The sequence below is a fragment of the Lindgomyces ingoldianus genome (genome assembly GCF_010093535.1).
Source record: "Lindgomyces ingoldianus strain ATCC 200398 unplaced genomic scaffold BDR25scaffold_13, whole genome shotgun sequence".
Lineage (NCBI taxonomy): Eukaryota > Fungi > Ascomycota > Dothideomycetes > Pleosporales > Lindgomycetaceae > Lindgomyces > Lindgomyces ingoldianus.
Genome location: NW_022985174.1, coordinates 1244196 through 1267091, shown reverse-complemented (window position 1 = coordinate 1267091; position 22896 = coordinate 1244196). Strand labels below are relative to the sequence as shown.

Genomic DNA, 22896 nt, shown 5'->3' with positions numbered 1-22896 from the left:
GCTTATAAGGTTTAATTTAGTGTTTTAGAGAGCCCGTGCCAGAGAACCTGCCCTAGGGGGCTAATTAGTGGAAATCTTCTATGCGACGCTTATTTAGCTGCTCCTAGGGCACTTTAGCTATCTATCTAGATAGTATAACTAATTAGAATTAGAACAATGCCTCTTACTAACCACTTCTTATCCTAGAATTGCTCATCCACGCGCCTTGCAAGCTGCCCTACAGGCCATATTAAGCTAATCTAGTGTTGTTGTTGTACACTCTACAAAGCCTGAAAGGATTAAAAAAATAAAAGACGATCTACAACACCTCTTCTAGCATATCTTATGAGGCTACATCGCTGTTAGTGACAAGGAATTAAAGGAGTCCACAGAGGAGCGTAGCTGTAGTGCTAGGGCTAAGTTTAATATTAACTAGGCTATATAACTGCAGAAACACTGGATTAAATGCTAAATAGTAAGGAGGAAGCTCCTAGCTCTGGTTGCTCACGTTACTAGGGGAAAATGTACTTATAGGGAGCTATTAGGCCTTTAACTCTGCCTCTCCTATAGTATAGTGTATTAATTTTTACAGCGTACATCAATTGCACAGCACAGCTTATCTTAATCAGTGGAGTTACTGTACGTGTAGCTGCCTCTCCTCCTCACGACTATATGTAGGTACAAAAAATCTCCTAATTGTACAGTAGTACAACCTGTTGGGTACATTGGTAGAGTGATCAATATCCAGAACTTCTATAGCCAGTTTGAATATGTGCTACATGCTTTGTGATTGGTTGTAAACGACAAACTAGTTAAGGTCGACGCCTTGATTTAGGCTGAAAAGACTAACACAAGCCGGAGACCTAAGCTTTTCCTAGTGTTTTCAATGTAGGCTGGTGGCTGCATATACTTTACAAACTTTAGCTAACCTTCTCCTAATTTTTTTTTGACTGTTTAGTCTGGTTTGCAAACGCGCATTCCTGCACTTTTCTGAGGTGGAATATCATCTTTCGATAATATCGAACCATGGTGTTTAATAGAACGTAACTGTTACTGTCAGTAGTGTTTTTGAGGCGTTACTATCAGCAATAGAGTTTTGTTCTTACGGAGAGAGTGAATTAAAACAGCCCTATGGGCAGTAATAGTTACTGCCAAGTTAATTAATTGTGGAGCTACTGTTTAGTGAAGTTACTGCAGTAACTAGTATTTCTGGAGGCTCTAGAGGGTCTCGCACTCAGAGTTTGTAGCAGGGATAGATAGGAAGTCATAAGCTATCTTGTACAGCGTTAGGTAGTGCTTACGCCTAATTTAATGCCACCAAGTGAGTAGATCTTCATAAGCTATATCATTCTCAGCTGCAACGAGGAGATTAGATTGAGCAGTATCAATATACTGCTGCAGCTCATTGCCAGACGTGCCTCCTGTTCCACAGCAGCCCTCGCACTACTATGCGCGAAAACGTCCTCCGCGAACGCGTTACCAAAACACCAAGAAATTAATTAGTAAAGGCAGTTACTGCAGTAACTATAGCCTTATTAATTTTATAGTAACAGAAGGCAATTCAGTTTTGTTCTAACTGCTAAGAGATTACTGCTATCAGTAATAGTAGGAACAGTACTACGTTCTATTAAACACCATGTATCGAACCCCCTCGTCGAAGGAAGAGGATATAACACAATAATAAAATGCTTAACGTGGAGCTGTTAAGATTTTGGAACCTAGTGGCATACAGGGGCTCTGTCCCCCCTCGTGATGCAATTAAGGGCTTGGAAGGGCTTGGAAGGGCTTCATGAAGACTCTTAATGTACTAGATTACCTACCTGTGGCTTACCCTACCCCTGCAATCCTGGGTATCTAAATTGACATCGTCCTCGTGTTCGCCGTCAACTATATGGGCATTGGTACTCCATCCCTATTTACCAGCACTTTGCATTATTTTTCTCTTCTACTGCATATCATTTCTACTTCTAACTCTCGCGCAAAAGTTATTTGTTTTCTACACTAGATATATTTTCGAGACATATTCCTATGTCGAGGAGTACTCGATCCCCTGGCCCTGCTTCTTCATGCACTCCGCAATCCATAGCAAGGCCGATCAGGTGTGTAAGCTATTAGCGGGCCCGTTTCCTCTCCTTCTCGTGGAGGTTGTAGAGGAGTATAGAAAGCGGCATAGAGAGGGAAGCTTGTTTGAAGAGGATTTACAAGGAGAATTGAAATGAAGACCTTGTCGAAGTCCAGCGCGACTACAGCTGATCAAATGGCACATACATCTAACGGAGGAATTGGATTTGATACGACGGATGTATCATAGGGTACGACTAATGATGTTTAGCCCCCCATTAGAGTGAATTCTAGGATTGCAGTCGAGGGGGGATGAGCGAGTCAGTGGAGATTTTCGAGGGTGAATTCAGTGTGAGGTGGTTTGAGGGAGGGAGGGGAAAGTGATTTCCCCCCAATTATGATTTGTAATGACCAGCGCCCTTCGTGTTAGCATGGAGCGTGCAACTCCCTTCACTGCGAAGTAGCTTCCCCTGTACATGTAGCAGCGACTTCCTATACTAGGATTTTTTACTTCTGTTTCAATTAGAAGTTCACTGTTTTAAGAAAGAAGTTCCCTACTTCTGAGCAGTTACTTTAAATTAGGGCCGGGTCTTTTCTTGTAACGTAGAGCCTACTTCGAATGAAGTAGTCGATAAATATACTAGGCGAATGATACTCGGACAACTCCCTAACTTAGAGGCAGAGGGCTCACTATTTGAGATTTAAAAATGTATTTTATGCGTAAGATGAAGAGGCTTGCAATAGCTTCTCAACGGCGTTATGGTCACCATACATGGTTGGGGGTCGACGGAACTATGAAGACCGAAATCCAGTGACCTATCAACATGGTGTTTAATAGAACGTAACTGTTACTGTCAGTAGTGTTTTTGAGGCGTTACTGGCGGCAATAGGGTTTCGTTCTTACGGAAAGAGTGAATTAAAACAGCCTTACGGGCAGTAACAGTTACTGCCAAGTCAATTAATAGTAAAGTTACTGTTCGGTGCAGTTACTGCAGCAACTGGTGTTACTGAAGGCTCTAGAGGGCTCAATTTTGACACAATCTTGCTAATATGCTCTTCACACGATATCCAAGGCCCCCAGGTTTCAGCTGGAGGTCGCAAGTCTAGATATTGTCCTGAAACTCGTGAGAATAGAAAAACTAGAGGACGAGGCCTTAATTATAAGAGCTCCTAGAGGCAGCCCTTGACTTCTCAAGACGACGAGAGCTTGCGAGGTGTTGAACTGGCTGCGAGCTTCGAGTGCAAGGAGTTACTTCACTGTTCTGTACTAACGATGGATAGTATAGGCAGTTACTGCAGTAACTATAGCCTCATTAACCGTACAGTAACGGAAGGCAATTCACTTTCGTTCTAACTGCCAAGAGATTGTTACTATCAGTAACAGTAGGAGCAGTACTACGTTCTATTAAACACCATGCCTATCAAGTAGCTGGAAGGTTGTGGTATCGTTTTCGGGGGGATCTCAAAAAGTCAGCCGTTTTCAAATCTGTATCTTTCTTTATGTTCGACAGATTTACGTAATTTTGACGCTATTGGAAATTCCTTGAAAAGCTCTACATTTCATCTATACAACACGTTTTCATATCCCTAAATTTGCCTAATTAATAGAGGCCAAGTCAGGGTGTTTCCGAAAGGATTAGGAAAGTCGGGGAGGATCCAAATAATATTCGCTATAATCTATTATATGAAGTGGCTGCTCGGGGTGAGTGCAAGCATGAGCTTCATAACCTCAATGGGAGATACTTACTTGCAATGCTCCCATCACGGGCATGATCTTGACGAGCTAGAACAACCAAAAGTCTGTCAATGAAGTTGATAATAAGCCTGATGGAAAGCCTAGTGAAGGGAAGGAGCAGCACGGATTATATGGTGAGGCTCACGGATTCTCTTATGTTAGCTCTAAGCCAAGTGGATTGCCTGTTTGGGAAAGAGCCGTGGATAAAAATCTATTTGTTAGAAAACAAATACACACATGTATTTGGCCTTGGTAGCTGAATACATGAGCAGAATCTTGCTAGAATTCGCCTCCTAGACTTGGACAGCACATTGTACTAGTTCCGTGTCGACCTGAATTCGTTCGCCCAGCTGTATATCAGTTAACAAGGCGCCATCTGATTCACAGCCCTCCTTCGGGTGTCTATGAGGGTGGGGTCAGTATCTTCTATTCCTACCTCTTCCGTTCTTCTCAACTTTGCTCTATCATTAATTAATGTTAACAAAAATTGAAACTCAATGCATGGCAAACTGGCAACTACAGGAGAGCTGGTTGTGCTCAAATAAAGCGCCTATAGGGCTGGTTTTCTCCAGAAGCAGTTAACCCCTCAGTGCCCTTCATCCATCTTGGTCAATGCTATGTCAGGCCAGAACGAGACATGCATTTTAGCTCCGACGGCTGACTTCAGTCGCTTGAAGTGCGAGAAAGTCCAGATGTACGACATAACAGAGACAACACCTGGAAACGAGTTAAGCTTAGCGACGTTAGCTCCTTTCACCGCCCCAGGCTACATCACCCATTGACCTTTGCAGACTCCCGCTACTGGCCTGGATAATATGGGAATTATTACCAACCTGGGGGTGATTTCTTACTTCTTTCTCCTCATCTATTTACGTGGATTTGCAATAATCTTGAAATATCTCTGACAGGCAGCGTATTTTGGGTCTCCCAATCTTGGGAAGAGACGAAATCATGTGAAACAACGATTTCTTTGTAGATACTGGGGAAATCCTAAGGGAGGATGTTATCACTGGAGTAGAAGCCTGCCGTGGACCATAACATAACGCTTCAGAAAGCCCCCTCTCCATACGGAGGCTCCCTGCCTAAAGCTTCCACGATACCTTTTGCTTTTGGAATCAACACGACAGGGAGGAAATAGCGGGTGTTGCTATCCAAAGGAGAGACGATCTAGTCGTATTTCCCACAGATCATTATGTTATCCACTACTTGTATATATTGTGCACAGGCAACTGATTCAGCTGGGGCGAGGACTTTAATATCCGCTATGTTCTAGCACAACGGGCTACAAGATATGAAAGGCTTTCTTGTTACTGGGTGGTTTGTAGCCGCATGCGAGACCCTATGCTCATGGATTACGATGCTTACACGCTGGATATTACCTTCAGGGATTCAGGGGTAATGGTCGTTGTTCTTAGGACAGAAAAGGCAACATCATACCGACTGGTAGTGGTTCTGTTCAGGGACTGGGAGACTCAAGTGTGGTGTCGACCATACAGTGTAATAACACTCAGTGGCAACACATCCAAATTTACATCCATAAGAGAAGCTCCAGGGGATCACCTATCGCTTACAAAGAAGGAATTTGCCTTGATTGCGTAGTTAGATGAACAAGCGTTCAATTGCTTTTCGTATTCTAGATCATTACGAAGGACGCTTGCCGCTTGGACAACTAGAACTCTTCGTACTGTGCACTAGGTTCCTATCTGAAAGTAATACCTAGGAACACCTCCGTGGAGACGATAACTACGTCTTAGTAGGCATGCCTGAGCACCAATAGTTCACCAATCCCATTGACACAATTTCTACACGCTCTGTCCCCCCTGCCTCAAAAGGACACAAAAAATGTAATTCGAAACACTCATGTTTGCCAGCTAAGCACTCCGCCTAGCGTCCATTAGGCTTCAGTGGACGACAGGTGGGGTGTTTTTCTTTGAGATATGCCCCAACCACCAAGTGGTCGGGATTGATTTCAATGACACAGCAATCATCGTCGGGGGGTTCACAGTGACCACAGAGTGGAAGTGTTCGTGAAGGTAGAATACTTCCCGCCAATCATCCTTCCTAATGGTAGTTTAGTTTCTCGTCCGTTCTCGTCCCGTTATCTATTCGTAGGGTAATTCTTCGACTTTTTGGACGCAGGGTGCCGAAATACCCAGCCTAATTGTAGTTTACTGCACGGCGTTGCTCCTTCTCAGCAGTCCACTGGCTATCCACCACCTATATCCTCTAGGACCCCTCAAAACGTGCGCGACACAACCCCATTTCTTTAGTATATTCTCATCAAAAAGCTCTCTGAATAGGTCTGAGGCTACATGCTCGACTCACCACGCCTCCGTTGCCCACAACTTGCAGCATCCTCCCACCGCACGGGCCCAATTCCCATAGGTAGGAATGCGAAGCCCTCGAACCGACCACATCAGCGGACCTCTCTCCCGGAGGAAAAATGGCAGCAGGAGCAAATTCGAATATATTTGAGACTCTATCGTCACTTGCATCACCTCCATCGAGCCGACCTACCTCGCCGCCGCCATCAAACACGTATACACACTGAACCGCTTCACCGTCACTGTCTTACCTATGCCAAACTGATTCACCATCATTGTCTAACGCGTCACAATCCTTCTAAACAATTTAGTTACGTCACACCACATTCCTATCTACATAGAAATGCGTAGCTGCATCCCTAACGCAGCTAGCAACATGCAGCTTTATATACGCAGAAGAGAATAAGAATTAAGAATATATATGTACCTACTTAATCTGCAAAATAGAGATTATGTTACTCTACAAAGCTGCAAAACTAAGCAATAAAGATCTACTTAAGTTCTATAAGCAAGACTGTCTATTAGCAGATATAATACTAGATTTTCTTAGCTACTAAGACATTAACACTGCCCTTACTGCTACTTCTTAAAGCTCTTAAATAACACTAATAGCTAGACTGCTGTCTACCTCTTCTTCTAACCTGTCCCTATCTTAGCAGTCTAAGTCACGTCTGCTAACACGCTTATCACCACCTTACCTACTGTCACTGCGCCTATTGTTACCACACTAACTACTGCTACGCCTATTACTGTCCTACTTACTGTTATTGCGCATACCTTCTTAGCTGTCATATGCAAGTGTGGCTGCTAGTACGTTATCTAGCCCTAGCAAAAACACCTTACTGCTACTATTCCCTTTACACTTATGTTACCCTCTCTAACCCTTAGCATCTAAACTACCAGCCCCTACTCTAAAAGCTAGAACATTAAGCCTAAAAACTACGCCGCCCTACTGTAGATCACCACATTAATTATTGCCTGTCCTCTCTGTCTACAACCTAGAACTCTAGTTCTAGAGCAACTAGAACCCTTTTTAAAACCTACACTATTATTACTTATTACAAACAAGGCCTACCACTGCTGTTGCACAGCTGCTGCACGTGATTGCAGAACTCCTAGGATCTTATAACTTTAAGAATAATCCTACACTATACTAACACTTGTACGCTAGCAGGTTCTGCTTTATTTGCTAACAAAGGGACACTAAACACTTAGAAGAGAGAGCCTTAAGAATACTTGCTACTTACTAAATACAAGAGGTATAGGAGAGTTTGCTAGGAAAATACAAAGAGATAGATATTTTACATATATAGGCTATTAAGAGGTATGCTATTACTAAGGAATTGCTTATGTAATAAACTACTAGTGCCCTCTAGGCTAGAGCCGGGCGTAATAAAGACATCTATCCATCCATCGACCACATCAGCCCAAATCACAATGCCTATCTCCCTCGCTAAGCAAATTGGCGTCGGCGAGCCTAAGATCTTCATACTCATAGATACGGGTAGTATGACGACAGCTCTATATATGGCGAGGCGTCCGCAGGCAGCGGTGCTTTGCAATGGACAGGAGGCGGGTAACGCGTCATGCAGCACGCCCTTGTGTAGCCATGATTGGAGAAAGTAATACTTTACCGGAGACGGCTTTGAGACTTGACAAAACTTTACTTTATTGTATGAGTTAGGTTGGTGAAGGAAGGGTTCGCTTAACCTACCAGAGACCACCTAAGAATTTTCAATACCAGAATTAAAACATTTTCGAACAATTAGCCACAGTATATTATTATATATTATGAGACATGGCCAGGGTAGTATCCCATTTGCTAAACTTCTTGTTGGAATGAAGTAGTGCGTCAGTAGGATGTGAATTCCTGTCCTAGAAGACCATGTCATGTTCCACGTTAGATGATAAGAAGCAATATGTGAAGGGAATTTTCGACAACAGACCTAATTGGATCCCTATTTTTACATTTTACAGATTGGCGGGTTTGCTGGGCTACGGCCTCATCCTCTGATATTTTTATGCTTATGAAACTTGTTAAATTAAGTACCCGAATGCACACAAGGACTCTACAAGCTTTTCTGCAGGATTATCCGTGAATTCTTTAAATACCTGCCACTAAAATCCTACAACAATTGCTTGGGAGGATGGCTGTCTTTCACACACACCCAGGTCTAAAAGATCAACCCCACCCCTACGAAATCTCCATAATAGGCCTCTAATTTGCAGCAAATCCCAACCTCAATCAAAAAGTCTCAATAAAAAAAACTTCCTCAAAGTCCTCATCCACATCACGTGCCGCCAAGCAGCACTCCGCCCCGCGGAGATCCTCAACACCAAAACTCTCTGCTCACGCAATCGATGACATTTCTCACCAGCCTCAAAATACAACGTTGCTTATGGAATCTCGGGATGTTTCGGAGAGCAGTTGAGTCATCAGCTGATGGTGTGACATTAGATCACCGTTCCTCCTTGGTTCTTCAATTCGGGGTTTGAGGCGAGGATGGGCTTGGTAAATTCGGTGAAATTGAGTAATAGTTTCAGTTAAGGCTAAAGTTGCGGTAGGATAGAGGAAGGGAGGTTGGGGGAGGAAGGTTGAAGGCGATAGATTGTTTGACCTGATCTGATCTGAAAACAGCGGATTGCATCTCCCTTGGAAACCTTCACAATTCCGTGTATCGCATGGATCGTAACGCAATAGGACCTGCGTTCTGCTTCCCCCGAAAAATTCGATATCCATCTCACTAGACTCGGTTTTGCTCGACTTTCCACTTGAATCCATCCAACCGGCGCATACCGGTACAATTTACGCCGATTGCCGTTGCAGCCCTCACACGGCTCGAGCCACTCCCGCAAACGTGGCGCGGAGGAAGCTGATTTGCTTTCACGAACTTGTACCCACCTGCATCCTCGCCTTTCCGGGCGTTGCGCGACCAAACAAATTCACGCAATATGAGCTCCGTACGTAACGCTTGGACCAGGGATCTTTCGATACTGGTCTGAGTAACTACTCGACAACGAAATATTGCAGTCTTGTTCAACATGTCCGCGGAAAATGTTGATGTTGCGGAGAGGGTAGGAAGAAAGAGTTTGGGGGTTATGGGTATATATTCTGGAGGTTATCATGTGGGTAATGGGGTATTTGTATATCGTTACACAGAGACACAGATATACAAATTCAATTGTATACAATATCGTCCGATGCGATCGAAGCTTTGTTGCGGTCTATTCTCAATCACACGGTTGACCTTATCATCTCGAGCAAAAGCAACACTCCCAGTCCGAATCAACTCCCTAGCAGCATACTATTCAACCCAACCTTCCTCATCACCTTGTGTCAAGATGGCTCCAACACTAAGCCCAGAACAAGTCGCAACCATCAAGGCCACAGTCCCGGTGCTGGCGGCCTACGGCGAGACAATCACGCGACAGTTCTACAAGAACATGCTTGCTGCCAATCCGTCTCTAAAGTCGATTTTCAACCACACGCACCAGGCAACAGGCCACCAGCCTCGCGCCTTGGCTGGTTCACTCTTCGCTTATGCCTCTAATATTGACGACTTGGGAAAATTGTCTCCAGCCGTGGAGCTGATTTGCCACAAACATGCCTCACTGTACGTTCAGCCAGATCAATACAAGATAGTAGGCAAGCACCTTCTCGAAACGATGAAAGAAGTGCTGGGCGACGCTGCAACGCCCGAGATCATGGAAGCGTGGGGAGTGGCGTATTGGCAACTCGCCGAAATCATGATTGGGAAAGAGGCGGGAATGTACGAAGAGACACATGGCTGGACTGACTGGAAGGATTTCAAGATCGTGCGGAAAGAGAATGAATCTATAGAGATCACATCTTTCTACCTCGAGCCAGTGGACGCGTCGTTGAAGCTTCCACTGTTCAAACCGGGGCAGTACATTTCCGTGCAGATGTTTGTGGACGAGTTGGAAGGCGGTGTGTGGCAGGCGAGACAGTATAGTCTGAGCGATGCACCTGGAAAGAATTATCTGCGGATTAGCGTCAAGAGGGAAGAAGGAGTGGAGATTGGAGACTCAAAGAGCATGACGCACCCAGGATATCTATCCAACATTCTGCATGATGTGAAGCAGGTTGGAGATGTGGTTCGGGTATCGCATCCATTTGGAGATTTTTTCTTCGACGAGAAGGAGAGAGACAAAGATGCCCCGGTGGCTTTGATCTCGGCGGGGGTTGGTTTGACTTGTTTGACGAGCATCTTGAATAAGCTTGCGGCAGAGAACTCGACACGACCCATCTCTTGGATCCACGTCGCTCGCAACTCTGGCACACGGGCGTTCAAATCGCACATCGATGGGCTCGTCGCTTCGAATAAGAGGATACAAACAATTCTCTTCGATTCTGAGCCCAGCGTAGATGAGGTCCAGGGGCAGGATTACAACATTGAGGGTCGATTGGATCTCGACAAGATCAGCAGTGACGTTCTGTTCACGAAGAACGACAAGGCCCAATATTTCGTCTGTGGTCCGACCCAATTCATGTTGGATGTAGAGGCCAAATTGAAGAGCTTCGGAGTTGTAGGTGAACGAGTGAAGATGGAATTGTTTGGTACTGGTGGAGTACCACGCATCTGAAAAAAGCGGATTGCTGCATAGCGACACCTACCACAGCGTACTACAAAGGACGACTCGGTCTGCTAGAGGGCGTTCCTGGACTTGGGAGGGCGCTGCGAAGACGGAGACTTTGGCCCCAATTTGAACCGGCTAGATTTCATCATATGTGCCAATGGCATACTAGGAGTGATCGAGGTGCGCCTGGGATGGTTGTCAGTGATGGCTTGGCTATGTGACTGTACAAATATTTTTGTTTCATGCAACTACAATTTCCTTCCGTAAAAATAGGCACTCTTTCTAGTGTCTAAAGTGGAAGGCTGTGTTCAGGAGTAAGCGTTGGTTATCATTGCCTTCCTGGTTGGATTGATCTTCGGAGAGGATTGCTGTTGGTGTTGGATTCTGACCACTCAGGAACGGATTTCTCTGCTGTTGTTCCAGAAAATAGGAATCATAATGTATAGTATAGAGGAATATAGCAAAGGGCGGTGAATGTATGAACATCTCACATTGTCTGCCTTGAGCCTACTGCGTGACATGTCTCAAAGGCTTGCAGATTGCTGATGAGAGCCATTGGCTGAGCAAGGAAGAGATAAGGACTCGTGTGTTCAGGTAAGATGATCACGAGGGGTTCACGAGATGGAAGAGTGGCTGGAGGCGATGCTCAGCTTTTTCCCGTCCTATGGTTTCAGGTCGGACTGGCTAGGTACCTCTGCACCTATCAAGCTTTCCCAACAACACTGGTAGGATCGTTGCGTGCTTGACGGTACGAGCCTGCAGTACAACAGAGCTTCAGAATATGTCCGTCGAGTTTCGACGTTGGCTGTGAGGTAACATTTAGAGAGCCAATCAAGCTATCTCAAGAATACCAAAGATAGCCCTTTCACTCTTAACGAGTTCTTGAACGTCGGGTCACTTCGGCGCTCATCTGCATAATCGCATGATTCCGTTCGCAAGATGTATCGAAACGCTTTGAAATCGGAGGCATTGATCTTCAAGGCATCGGAGATTCAGGCCATATGCTGCCCCTTTACCACCGCACTAGAAGCGGGAAAGAATTGTCACGTTTTCCAAATCTTTGGGTGGTGAGCAGTACTTAGTGGCAGCCAAAGTAGGAAAGAATTCGAGGACTAAGGATTCTGGATTCGGATAGATGCCTGGGATGTCCTCGTTCTTATTTGGGAAACGTTCAGGTGTTAAAAAGGGGGGTGGTACAAGGCGAATTGGATACACTTGAGTCCGAATGGACAAGTAAGAAGTTCTCCATGATAGTTGCGACCTCGTTTCTGTGAACGATTCCATGCTAATCACTCGTACGGTGCAGGTCCGTTCTCGTACCGCCAAAATGAGGCTGCAGTGCGACTGCGATTTTACGGCCTCCCGCAGTCGGACTTGGCACTGGCGCGGTGGAACAAGGGAAGCTGTGTCTTGGCTTGGCCCGTGGTGGTGATTAAGCTCTCGCGACCTGGCCTCGCGGTGAGGGTTGGATGATGATGCGTAGAATCAAAGACCGGTTGCCCTCAGCACCTAAGCTCTATTTCCCGCTGGCGCAGGGATCGTGAAAGGGGCAATCTTCCAGAAACTAGGGGTTGGTGCACGAAGCACCCTGCGATCAGTCTTGTTGCAAATGGCAATCTTCTGGAAATTGGTGCGTAGCGGAGAGTTCTACGCTAAAGCAAAAGAGGAAGCCTTCTGGAAGGGCACTTGGATAATTCGAAGCCTTACGGTAGGGATGCGAGAAGTCGTCCATGCCCAGCGTTTTGGCCGGGATGAGGTCGCAAAGCACAAGAGCTGGGGCCGCAACCGTCGGCCAGTGACATCCTGGAGTGGTGCAGAGCGGTCAAGAATTCTGACGCATGAGGTGGCTTGGGTCGACAAGAATAGACGTCTTCCTTACCCAAAAGGGACAAGTAGGCTCCAACACGGCGGAAAGGGGTGTCTGGCGAAGTGAAACGCCCGTGCATGTTGGAGGTCCTGTCGCAGTTTAAACGGGTATTTCTGACAGGTCAAGCCATCATAAGGAGACCTGTGAATGCAAGTCCACGTTAGCGACGACACCGCATCCAGTCAGAATGCAGGACTTGTTTCCCGCCGCTGCTCCCGTCGCTCCCCGAGATGAGGGCGTGCATGTCTTCCGAGCAGTGCATGAAGTCGCCAGATTTTGCATTTGTTCGAGCGCCAGCGTGTGCCGGAGGAGGAGCGGGACTTGTAAGAAGATCGTCAACCGAAGCGCGTCTTGGGGGGGCTCTTAGTGGGCCGGGCTATCTGCGTGTGCATCGTGCAATCGTACTTGTGAAGCACAGACGGATCTCATGGAAGCACTACAGAAGGTCTTGAGCCGTCGCAGGTTTTTGGTTCGCGCGACCTCTCCGCTCTGACTGACTCGCTGAATGTTTTCGAGCTAGTTGAGCTTGTGGTGGAGAGATCTTCTCGCCTTCACTCCTGAAATTTGATTGAGTGCCGATTAATTGTGCATCGAATCGATCTACTTTGTCTGGTTGGAAGCAATTGCAGTATCCGCCGCTATTGCGAGCCTTGGCATCAGAACAAGGGCCGGCTTCATTGATGTGCTGATTCGCACGTTGTGGCCACGAGGTAAGCTTTACGGCGGGAATTCTTCACGGCCTCTAATCGTGTTTCTTTGAGTGCGTTTTTGGGTTTCTTTCGACGAGTTCTCCTGATGTTGGACAGCTGCAAGTGATGTGACGAGCCGTCACAACTAGCAGCTAAGCACAAGGTAATCATAGAGGGCCTGCATCCAGGACGTCAAGTTAAATTAAACTGCCGAAAGTTGCTGTTACTGGCGTCTAAATTGGAAAGGTCCGAAGCCAGAGACGCGTTGGCGTTTGCGTTGGCTTTTGGGCTGGAGTTGCGGCCACAAACATGGCTGGGGAACGAGGACAAAGCTCCCGTTGATGTCATGCACCATCATGTCTCTGCATCTGTCAGTGTCCGAGCTGGCGCCGCTCAGGATCAGGGGTGTCTCAGCAGAGTTCTCACTGCAGGACAGGACGGAATCTTGCCAATTGGCCTCTTGCGTGCTGAGGTCTTGAAGAGCATTTACTCTCAAATGCAGACACTCTCTGGACGTCTCGCAATCGGCTAAATGTGGGACGGGACAGTCGGGGCGTGGTCCTGAACCGGTTCTTGAAGCGACAGGTGGTTGGAGGGATGTCGTGGGCGATGCATCGACGCTTCGCAACTGCATGGCAGTCCTGCCGCCGTAGAAGGCTGATATCTTCTAGCGGCCTTCGATGGCCCTGCCCATCCCAGCACGGCATCAAATTCATCAAGCACTTTTCGTCTCGCTTCGATGCCACCAGCATCGTCAAGATGCGCGTTCTTCTGGATGAAGAGTGTTGCATGTCTCCCACCGAAGCCTTCCACCCAGTGAGAACTGTACGTGCTAGATGCAATTATGATTTACTCTCTCGCTCAAATCGGCCACCGTCGAACTGAGCTCCGAAGGTGGATCAAGTGTCAAGCCGCGCGCCACAGAACGCCTTCACATGAGGCCGCAGGAGTGCTTCAGCGTCCACACGGCATGCGGAGGACGAGCATTGACGTGAGACCGCTTGTTGGGGCCGCTAGTGAAGGCGCCAGGATATGGCTGCACACGCGGTGCCATCTTGATGCTCTGTAAACAAGCGTGATCTACATATTTGAAATGCCCCTGCTCCGGCTGAGAAGGATGCCTGGAGGCTCTAGTTACACGCACCACGTTTGCTTTGCAAAGCACAGGGACGCAGGGCTGGAACTTCCGTTCACCTGCATACTATACACATCCTCGAACGACTGTGACAGTATTGCCTTGACCACTGGCAACATCTTCCGGCTACCTGCATCTTGTATCTGCGCGCAGGAACCCAAGTCATTTCCATTACGAACCACGCAAGAGAGAAGGATTTGAGAATAAAGGGGCAAAGAGCCAATCTGAGCAGGTGAGCTTCCCTACGTACCCTATTCCACTGCCCTGGAGCGCAACACAGTCAGACAGCATATGCCTTTTCCGAGCGTGGTGTGAACGTAGGAACTGACGACTGAGGTTCAGCCACATTGTCAAATTTCTTTTGGCCAACTCTGGGGGAAAGAAACGAGGCCCGCCCACGCATCTAGGATCCTTCCAACGGGCCACAGCACAACGAAAACGTTTTGGCTTCTGCAGGATCTGTTGGGATCACATCGAAGCAAAGATCCAGCCACAGGTGAAGCAGAGGTTTCGTAGTGCGGCATCCCGACATCACGGGTCGCAAGCAGTCGACGGGCGGAACAGCCAGACATCCGGAGCGGACAGCACAGCGCATAAAGAGGATCTCGACGGAGAACCTTGGGCGGAACGACATCAGCGACTTCGGGGTTTCGTGGTTCACGGTTCAGCTGAAAATTTAGGTCAGCGGGACGTTAGTCATCCCTGTTGTTGTGAAGGACCGTGGGACAACGCCCGCCAGCGGCTCTGGGGATTACTCAATTACTCTGGCAGAATCAGGAGTGGTGAGATTTGCGGGTTTCAGCGCGCTCGAAGCAGAGTCCGCGAGCATCTTATTAACAGCGCGCACACGCCCTCGCCCAACGTGCCTCAGTCGAGTTCCTGCACGCGAGTCCAAGCCCCGGCGTGAACGCATTTCACGGCACATCTCTGCTTTCTGGAATCTGCTGGGGGGCGAGGCGACTCGGGACTAGCCGCTTCTGGATCCGGCCTAGCGAGCAATTCCAACGCGCGACTGAAGGAAAGAAGTACCTCGTACCTTTCACCTCGACACCGACATCTCCTCCTCTCTCTCACACCGCCAGACACACCCACTCGCCGCGACTCCATCTCAGGTACGTCTCTGCTCTCCCGCTGCGTCCTTTCATCGGCCCGCCGCGCTGCCCCGTCCCCGCCCGTCCGCTTCTGCCTCCCCTATTCGCCTCGCCCTCGACCAGACGCCAGCGTCGTCGTGCCCGGCCATCGTTGTAGGGCGCGCACCACCCGCAGAGACTCTCTTGCTCTTTGTGCTCCTGACGCCGACGTGCTTCGCGTTGAAGTGCACTGTCAGCATTGACCTGTGCGTGGTCCGGCCCTATTTTTCGACGTTGCTGAACGGACCACCTGGACGGGACTCTTGACGCCTGTCGCTGGTCTGTCACCACCACACGATCCACCATCGCCAACATCGCGCTTCTGGCCGCAGTCACGCCCAGCTCTACCCAAGAGGCCTTTTGCCTGCCAGACGTCTGCTCTCTGTTGGTGCCCACCCGTCCTTTCACCGCCTCGGCCCCAGCTCGCTCCACTGCCTCACCGTCACTCCTGCACGCGGAGCTGTCCCTGGTCCGCGGGAGCATGGAACTGGGCAACATTCTGAACGCGAAATTGACAGTGAATGCAGTGACAGGACACGCTTTCGGGATGCAACACGCAATGCAGCACGAAATCCCCCCACAACACTTTGGCGCGCCGCCCTACATCAACGGCCGCATCAAGTCGGAGAACGGCTCCGAGCGAGGAGTATCACCACACCCTTCCGAGTCGTCGCGTTATAGCTCGCAGCAACCGCAACCGCTCCCGTCGTACCCGCCCATGCCCTCGCACTCCAACATGAACGGCATGCGTTATCCGTCGCCTACGCAGATGCAGAACCCGATGCCGCTTTTAAACAACAATAACTACATTCCGAACCCCCCAGACCACACATACGCGCAGCAGGCCCCTGACCAGCAGAATCAGCAGCCTGGTGGGCGGCCTGCATCAGACACGGGCCCACCAAAGGCATTCGCGTGCTCGACCTGCGGCAAGGGCTTTGCGCGACGCAGTGACCTCGCACGTCATGGTAAGGAGCTTGGGCCTTCACCCCTCAACTGTCAAAGTGTCACAACGTTAACTGTTGAATAGAACGTATCCACAGCGGCATCCGCCCTCACGTGTGCGAGTACCCCAACTGTGGCAAGCAGTTCATTCAGCGATCTGCATTGACTGTCCATCAACGAGTCCACACCGGCGAGAAGCCACACATGTGTGAACGATGTGGAAAAGTACGTACTCAATCAAGAGCATCGCTTTGTTATCACGGCTAACCCAACCTCTAGCCCTTCAGTGACTCAAGCTCCTTGGCACGACATCGTCGTATCCACTCTGGGAAGCGTCCGTACAAGTGCCCCTATGCCGACTGCCAGAAGACATTTACGCGCCGTACGACTTTGACTCGTCACCAGAACCACCATACAGGCACAGTAGAGGAAGCTGCCGCGGCCACCGCTGCTGCTCTGGCTTCCCGTGCGTCGGCTCCTAGCAGGTCTGCGCGTTCTGATGCGGATGAGTACTCTGAAACAGCCTCTCCTCTGGGGACACCTTCTCCAAACGAGCGACCTCTCTCCCTCTCCCCAGCTGCTGGGATGCCTGCTGGTGTGGTTCCTGGAATGCATCGCCAGGGCTCTGATTATGCGTATATGGGCAACCTGAATGTTCCTCCCCACCTCCGGAATGAGATGCCTCAACCCAGCCCACGCTCCTCTCCTTCCTTGACCTCGCAGTCCTACCAATCCAACGTCAGCACCCAGCGTCCCGCTATTACGTCCCACCCCAGCGGATATGGCCCACCACCGATTCTAGAGCCACCAGCGTCTGCAAACCACAATAATCAATCCGGAGGTACCGGAAGTGCCAACGGCAGTCCGCATATAGGGACAATGGGCTGGCAGTCACCATCACAGCAAGCATTACCGTCTCCAGGTGCAGGTGATAGCGGATATGTCTATCCCGACCCTCACTATGGAAACTCGGCGTCCAACATGTACTACCCTAACAACTCCAACATTCGTCGACCGAACAGCACCGAGCCCGATCATTACAACCCGAACCAGCAAAGGATGGGCAGTGACATGTGGGCGTCGCCAGTTCAGTAGATGATGTGTTCCATGTATTGTATTACCTAGAAGTCGAAGGTCTGAGGCTCATTACACCGGTGTTTGCTCATTGGTTATACCCCTGTTTCTTCTTAACCAAAAAATTTCTCCTCCAATTTGGGCATGCTTTCTCTTTTCCACGGGCACGCTGCATGGTGGTATATGGCGGTATATGGATTGTGCAGGAGCTCCTGGAAGCCTTATTCCTTCCACATCCTGTCCCTTTTGTCCTCTCCTTTATTGTCTACTGCAGATATTTCCTAGGTTGCATTCAACACTCACATCTCCTTCCATTTGTATTGAGCAGACATGCACTGTTCTGGGGTTTTCTTTCGGATTGGTTGGAGCTGCTGGCGTCCTTTAAGAGAATGGCAAAGGGGGCGTCGACGGCTCGCGGGGGTTCTCTCTTTTTGGCTGTTTCCTTTACAAGCAGGCACTTTTTCTAGACTGGTACTTAATGAAGGATCATAATCCGCTCTATAGACTATTTGCGCGGTGCGCTTGATAGTGTGCAAACATCACATGAATGACAATTCACCCCCATACATGGAAGCACGAGTGAGGTGTGTGGAAGAGTGAGCGGCGATTGTGGGCTGAGTAGTCGGCTCCGCACAACATCCGAATGGAGAGAAAATTTGGCGCCGCCCAAGCAGCATGCTGGTTGCTATTGTTAAAGGCAGATGATGGCGTTGATTCACCATTTTGCAGCGAAAGAGCCTGTGCCAGAATGTTGATATGTGGTCCAAGCCCTGGAGTTTGGTGACGGCGCATGGACCGCCGAAAGCCACAGATGGCCACAGCCGAGCTTCCTAGCCCAGCCTCGCGACGTGGTGACGACGGCCTCCTTGTACATCTCCAGACTCACGCTCTGCATGCTCTTGGCCGCCACCCCACTGCCACAATACGACGCCTTATACGAGGGCCTCTTCCAGACCGACAGCCGGAAGACACAAGCCTTGGGTTCTGACCGGCGGCGCTCGCTTGCCAAGCCAGGCCTCGTGGACGACGGCTTGCATCATCGCCATCCCCCAAGCCGATCCGCAACCGCCGCGAAGAAACCGCTCGACTTTCCTTCACACTATCAAACCCCTCTACAGCGCGGTGCATTGCGCAGTCACGCCCCACACGCTCTAGCTGCGCGCTGCCCTGCCGCTGCGTGAGAAGCCGTCCACCTGCCAACCACCATGTCGAAGGTTGTCAGGAGCGTCAAGAATGTCACCAAGGGGTATTCGGCGGTAGAAGTCAAGGTTCGCAATGGTATAGTATCATAAAGCACCATAATCGGGCGGAAACTGACCGCTGTAGCGACCAGCAATGATCCGTGGGGTCCCGTGGGCTCTGACATGGCCGAAATCGCGCAAATCACATTTAACAAGTAGGAGCTACCTCTCCTCGTACCTTGAGAAGTATGCTGATATGGATGCTGCAGCTCGACCGACTTCTACCAGGTTATGGACATGCTCGACAAGCGCCTTAACGACAAGGGCAAGAACTGGCGCCATGTGCTGAAGTCGCTCAAGGTCCTCGACTATTGCTTGCACGAAGGCTCCGAGTTGGTCGTCACATGGGCGCGGAAAAACATCTATATCATCAAGACCCTGCGAGAGTTCCAGTACATCGACGAAGACGGCCGTGACGTTGGTCAGAATGGTGCGCTGCATCCTCCCAATGATTCCGGGCATGGCTAACCTTCGTAGTGCGAATCTCGGCCAAGGAATTGACGGCATTGATTCTCGACGAGGAGCGATTACGCGCCGAACGAGCCGACCGGAAGTCGTGGAAATCGCGGGTCACAGGCATTGAGGAGTACGGCGGCGGATCCCATGCAGGAGCAGGCAACGGGGAGCCTACAAGGCGCCCACGAGAGCATCGGGTGAAGAGAGAAAACGAAGAAGATCTTGAGCTCAGGCTGGCCCTAGAAGCGAGCAAAAACGAGGCCGAGGAAGAGAAGAAACGTCGGGAGCGATCATCTGCTGTGGCTGACGACGACGACGATTTGGCAAAGGCTATCAAGTTGAGCAAGGAGGAGGAGGAACTCCGGCGTAGGGAGTTAGAGCAGAGCAATGCGGATCTCTTGTTCGGCGGTTCTCCAACCACCACCCAGCCGGCATCGTACCAACCCACCGGCAACAACCAAGGATACCAGCAACAGGGTGCGGTGGACTGGTTCGGAAATCTCGTTGATCAGAACCAGCAGCAGCCTCAGAATACAGGGTTCCTGAACAACGCGTACTCTCAGCCGACTGGCACCCAAGCACAGCAGACTGGCTTCCAAAATGGATATAGTGGTTACAACGGTTTCCAACAGCAGCCTCAACAGCAAACAGGCTATGATCAGTTTGGTGGACAAGGGTTCGTGCAACCACAGCAGACGGCATTCAGTGTGAACAATCCCTACGGCCAGCAACTTAGCGGTTTTAGCGACGTGGGACAACTGCAGCAACTGCAGCCCCTGCAGGAGCAAAACACTCTCCAGCCTGGAAGCCATAATCCATGGGCGACTACTCCCAAGCCTCAAGAATCTCTCATGCCTCAACCAACCGGATCGAACAATCCATTCGCACAATCCTTCAACCGCCCGCAAACGGCGCAGCCACAGAGGCAGCCGACTCTCAGCACTTTGCACGAACAGAAGACGCAAACCCAATTCAACAACACAAACTTCAACCCACCTGTATCATTCGCTCCGCAACAGGCCGCACAGCCTCAGAAAGAGGTGGATCCCCATCAGGCCAGGCTCAACGCCCTCCTTGCCTCAGGTGAAGGTCAAGACACATTTGGGAATACTGGTAATCTCCGTATTCCGGCCCAGCACACTGCTCCTGGAACATTCGTGAACTCTGCTGGCTCAGGCTTGAACAGAATCAATGCTAATGCTACCGGGAATAACCCCTTCCTCAACTCCCAATTCACGGGCATGCCGCAACAGAACCGGATGGTGCCAGCTCAGACTGGTCCTGCAAGTGGATTTGGGGCCAACCCCTATGCTAGCAGCAATCCCTTCGGAGGAGCCCAACACCAGCAGCAGCCTGGGAGCGGCAACCTGATAGACTTGTGACACAAGGAGCAAGTGGGTGCGAGTGTTTTGCCAATTTCTTATGTTTGATATTTAGAGCGTGCTGTTACGACCATTGTTCCCCTTTCAGTTCGTCCCTTCATTGGGCTCGCAAAAGCTTCATGGGCGGAGCTTTTGAGCTGCCCCGGCTCTTCATGGATATGGATACGGAGTGGTATCGTACAATTCGACTTAGTTCACTTCACGGGCACGGAGGCTTTTCTTTTTCTTGATCTGCATGCCGGCGGGTGGGAAACTTTGCAGGTGGCGCGACTTCCTTGCTTCGTGCAGGAAGAAAGTGAGAGAGGTGACGTTTTAGTGATTCTATCAAACTGAAAGTGTATCTCAAATGTCTTTATAGACCGTGGAATAGCTTCGACGCGCAAGCGTCAATGACAAAATTGGGCATTGAACGCTGCTTTTGCCATCTTCAGGAAAGTCACGAAGAAATTACTTTTGTCAACATTTACGACTGCACCTTTTTGTGAGTACCTCCAGGATCTGAAGACACCCTAGCGTGCCAAGACTATGCATTCAGGGCTAGCCGAAGCAGAAAGTCTGAGCTACAAAAACCCTTGTCATGGTTAACGTCAAACGCCACAGTGCTGCCGCATATCATTTATACTGCCGCCTCCATTCACCACTTGGAAGCGAATTAGATTCTTAATTGGTTTTCTTTAGATCCTAGTATCACTTAACCACAATATTCCACCCCACAACCGCGCGCATTCACCGCAAACCCTTACTTATCACCCACCATGGAATTGCCGTACTCACCGCGACGAAAACGTCGCCGCACGTGCGAAACACCTTCCCCTCGCATCCTCCGATCCACAACCATGAAGCGCCGCCCTCACCTTCCAGCGCCTGAGCCAGGCGCTCTCACCGGTTTTCCAGAGCCCACCATTCTCAACACCTCACAAGTCATAGAGGAGAAGCAGTTCCCATTGATAGAATTACCCGCCGAACTCCGCATCTACATCTATCGCATGGCGCTCCAGCGCGCTACACCCTTACTCCTTCATCTCCCTCGTCCCTCCATAGATGTATCCTCTTCTGAAGTAGACAACTTGAGTATGAAACTTAATCAACGGGCCCTTCTAGCCGGCAAGGAAGCGCGCAGGCGACGTGCCGACCATGGCCACGATGATGTCCTCGCTCCCGCACTGCTCCGAACCTGTTCTCTGGTGTACAAGGAGGCCCGACAGATTCTCTACTCAGACAACACCTTCGTCTTACAACTAGACAGTGGGATCCATACGCTCAGCAACCTCCACCAACGCAGTCGTAGTCTGATTAAACACGTTTCTCTGACTATAACTTCCCACCACGACATCCTGGACGGGTTTGCGGATTTGGTGCGTCTGGGATTGCGGTATTGTTGGGGGCTGAAGACTTTCACGATTGCTCTTCCGTGTTGCTTTACGGATGATAAGTTCATGGGCAGTACGACCAGTGTTTATGCAAATGCGTTTCATATTTTGCGGTGGTTGACCAAAGGGTGTGCGGTTCGTCTTGAGGGCAATGTTAGTGAAGCTATAAGGAGAGTGGTGGAGGATGAGGGGAGGTTGCTGAGCATTCTTGATCAGGTATGTTGCTTTTTTTTGTTATATTTTTAGAAGGGTGGGATGAGCTTGTGGCTGACGGTGATAGACGAGCTACTTGAAACGGCAACATCAGATGCCAGGCAAGTTGGACAGGAAGAACGGGATTCGATTCTCCGCAGGGGAACCTGGTATATCCTGCTACTACGACGGGACTTGAGATCGGGTTTGATGGGTTATGGCAACCTAGCCAAGGGAAAACAGGATGGTGCCTTGGGTTTTCTACGGCTGGCAGGCTGGCGGGCTTTAGGATTGGTTTATTTGGCCCAGGTGGAATAGTGCTAGGTATTGCTTTTTGGGAATTCGGGGGATGCGTAGACGATATGTTTGATTATTTGTACTTGTAGTAGCTCTTGTCTTATTAAGGTCTGTGAGTATCTTACGGCGGTGGTTATATTTATTAATCAACTGGCTTTTGAGGCAAAGATTGGATGATATCTGGCTCATGGTTTGGGATAGAACCCTTGCATGGAATTCTGTGGGATATGCTGTTGTGTCCTGTTGGGCAGGGAGGTTGTGTTGGTGCGTGCATTTGGAAGAGTGGTTAATGGGGGTTTATGGTCTGGTATGGTCTGGAGACTCATTCCATGGGTGTTTGGAAGGTTTATTCTACATCTACAAAGTGCGCGTAGGTTGTCGATTCGCCATACTCTAGACCCTTTGCTCTCAACAGTACTG

At 49.4% G+C, this 22896-nt stretch overlaps 6 protein-coding genes across 6 annotated transcripts; all 6 read left to right on the top strand.

Annotated features, from left to right (window-relative positions):
• Nucleotides 1–1615: 1615 nt before the first annotated feature.
• On the top strand, nt 1616–2504 carry BDR25DRAFT_354341 (uncharacterized protein; the record flags this gene model as incomplete). The annotated part of the gene is made up of 7 exons (XM_033695293.1): nt 1616–1632; nt 1688–1718; nt 1791–2078; nt 2131–2164; nt 2218–2323; nt 2358–2420; nt 2456–2504. The coding sequence occupies 7 exons, from the start codon at nt 1616–1618 to the stop codon at nt 2502–2504; spliced, it is 588 nt and encodes a 195-aa protein (XP_033548676.1).
• Nucleotides 2505–2765: 261 nt separating this feature from the next.
• BDR25DRAFT_354340 (uncharacterized protein) lies at nt 2766–8113 on the top strand (the record flags this gene model as incomplete). Its single annotated transcript, XM_033695292.1, has 26 exons — nt 2766–2851; nt 2899–2951; nt 3027–3164; nt 3237–3279; nt 3366–3417; nt 3470–3615; nt 3649–3838; nt 3864–3974; nt 4059–4218; nt 4298–4308; nt 4348–4451; nt 4484–4517; nt 4567–4648; nt 4688–4802; nt 4864–4983; nt 5014–5251; nt 5379–5461; nt 5553–5637; nt 5664–5728; nt 5781–5883; nt 5915–6044; nt 6083–6385; nt 7526–7675; nt 7707–7778; nt 7829–7932; nt 7979–8113. 26 exons carry the CDS (start codon nt 2766–2768, stop codon nt 8111–8113), a joined length of 2913 nt encoding a protein of 970 aa, XP_033548675.1.
• A 1328-nt stretch (nt 8114–9441) lies between these two features.
• On the top strand, nt 9442–10704 carry BDR25DRAFT_222836 (globin-like protein; the record flags this gene model as incomplete). The annotated part of the gene is made up of 1 exon (XM_033685077.1): nt 9442–10704. The coding sequence occupies one exon, from the start codon at nt 9442–9444 to the stop codon at nt 10702–10704; it is 1263 nt and encodes a 420-aa protein (XP_033548674.1).
• A 5044-nt stretch (nt 10705–15748) lies between these two features.
• BDR25DRAFT_23528 (uncharacterized protein) lies at nt 15749–17645 on the top strand. Its single transcript, XM_033685506.1, has 3 exons — nt 15749–16487; nt 16550–16689; nt 16744–17645. The coding sequence occupies exons 1-3, from the start codon at nt 16001–16003 to the stop codon at nt 17557–17559; spliced, it is 1443 nt and encodes a 480-aa protein (XP_033548673.1). The 5' UTR covers nt 15749–16000; the 3' UTR covers nt 17560–17645.
• Nucleotides 17646–18412: 767 nt separating this feature from the next.
• Nucleotides 18413–21021, top strand: BDR25DRAFT_260400 (ENTH-domain-containing protein). The gene is made up of 4 exons (XM_033686649.1): nt 18413–18816; nt 18865–18934; nt 18989–19209; nt 19257–21021. The coding sequence occupies exons 1-4, from the start codon at nt 18744–18746 to the stop codon at nt 20615–20617; spliced, it is 1725 nt and encodes a 574-aa protein (XP_033548672.1). The 5' UTR covers nt 18413–18743; the 3' UTR covers nt 20618–21021.
• A 211-nt stretch (nt 21022–21232) lies between these two features.
• On the top strand, nt 21233–22516 carry BDR25DRAFT_303225 (uncharacterized protein). The gene is made up of 2 exons (XM_033689964.1): nt 21233–22203; nt 22268–22516. The coding sequence occupies exons 1-2, from the start codon at nt 21373–21375 to the stop codon at nt 22376–22378; spliced, it is 942 nt and encodes a 313-aa protein (XP_033548671.1). The 5' UTR covers nt 21233–21372; the 3' UTR covers nt 22379–22516.
• Nucleotides 22517–22896: the final 380 nt, after the last annotated feature.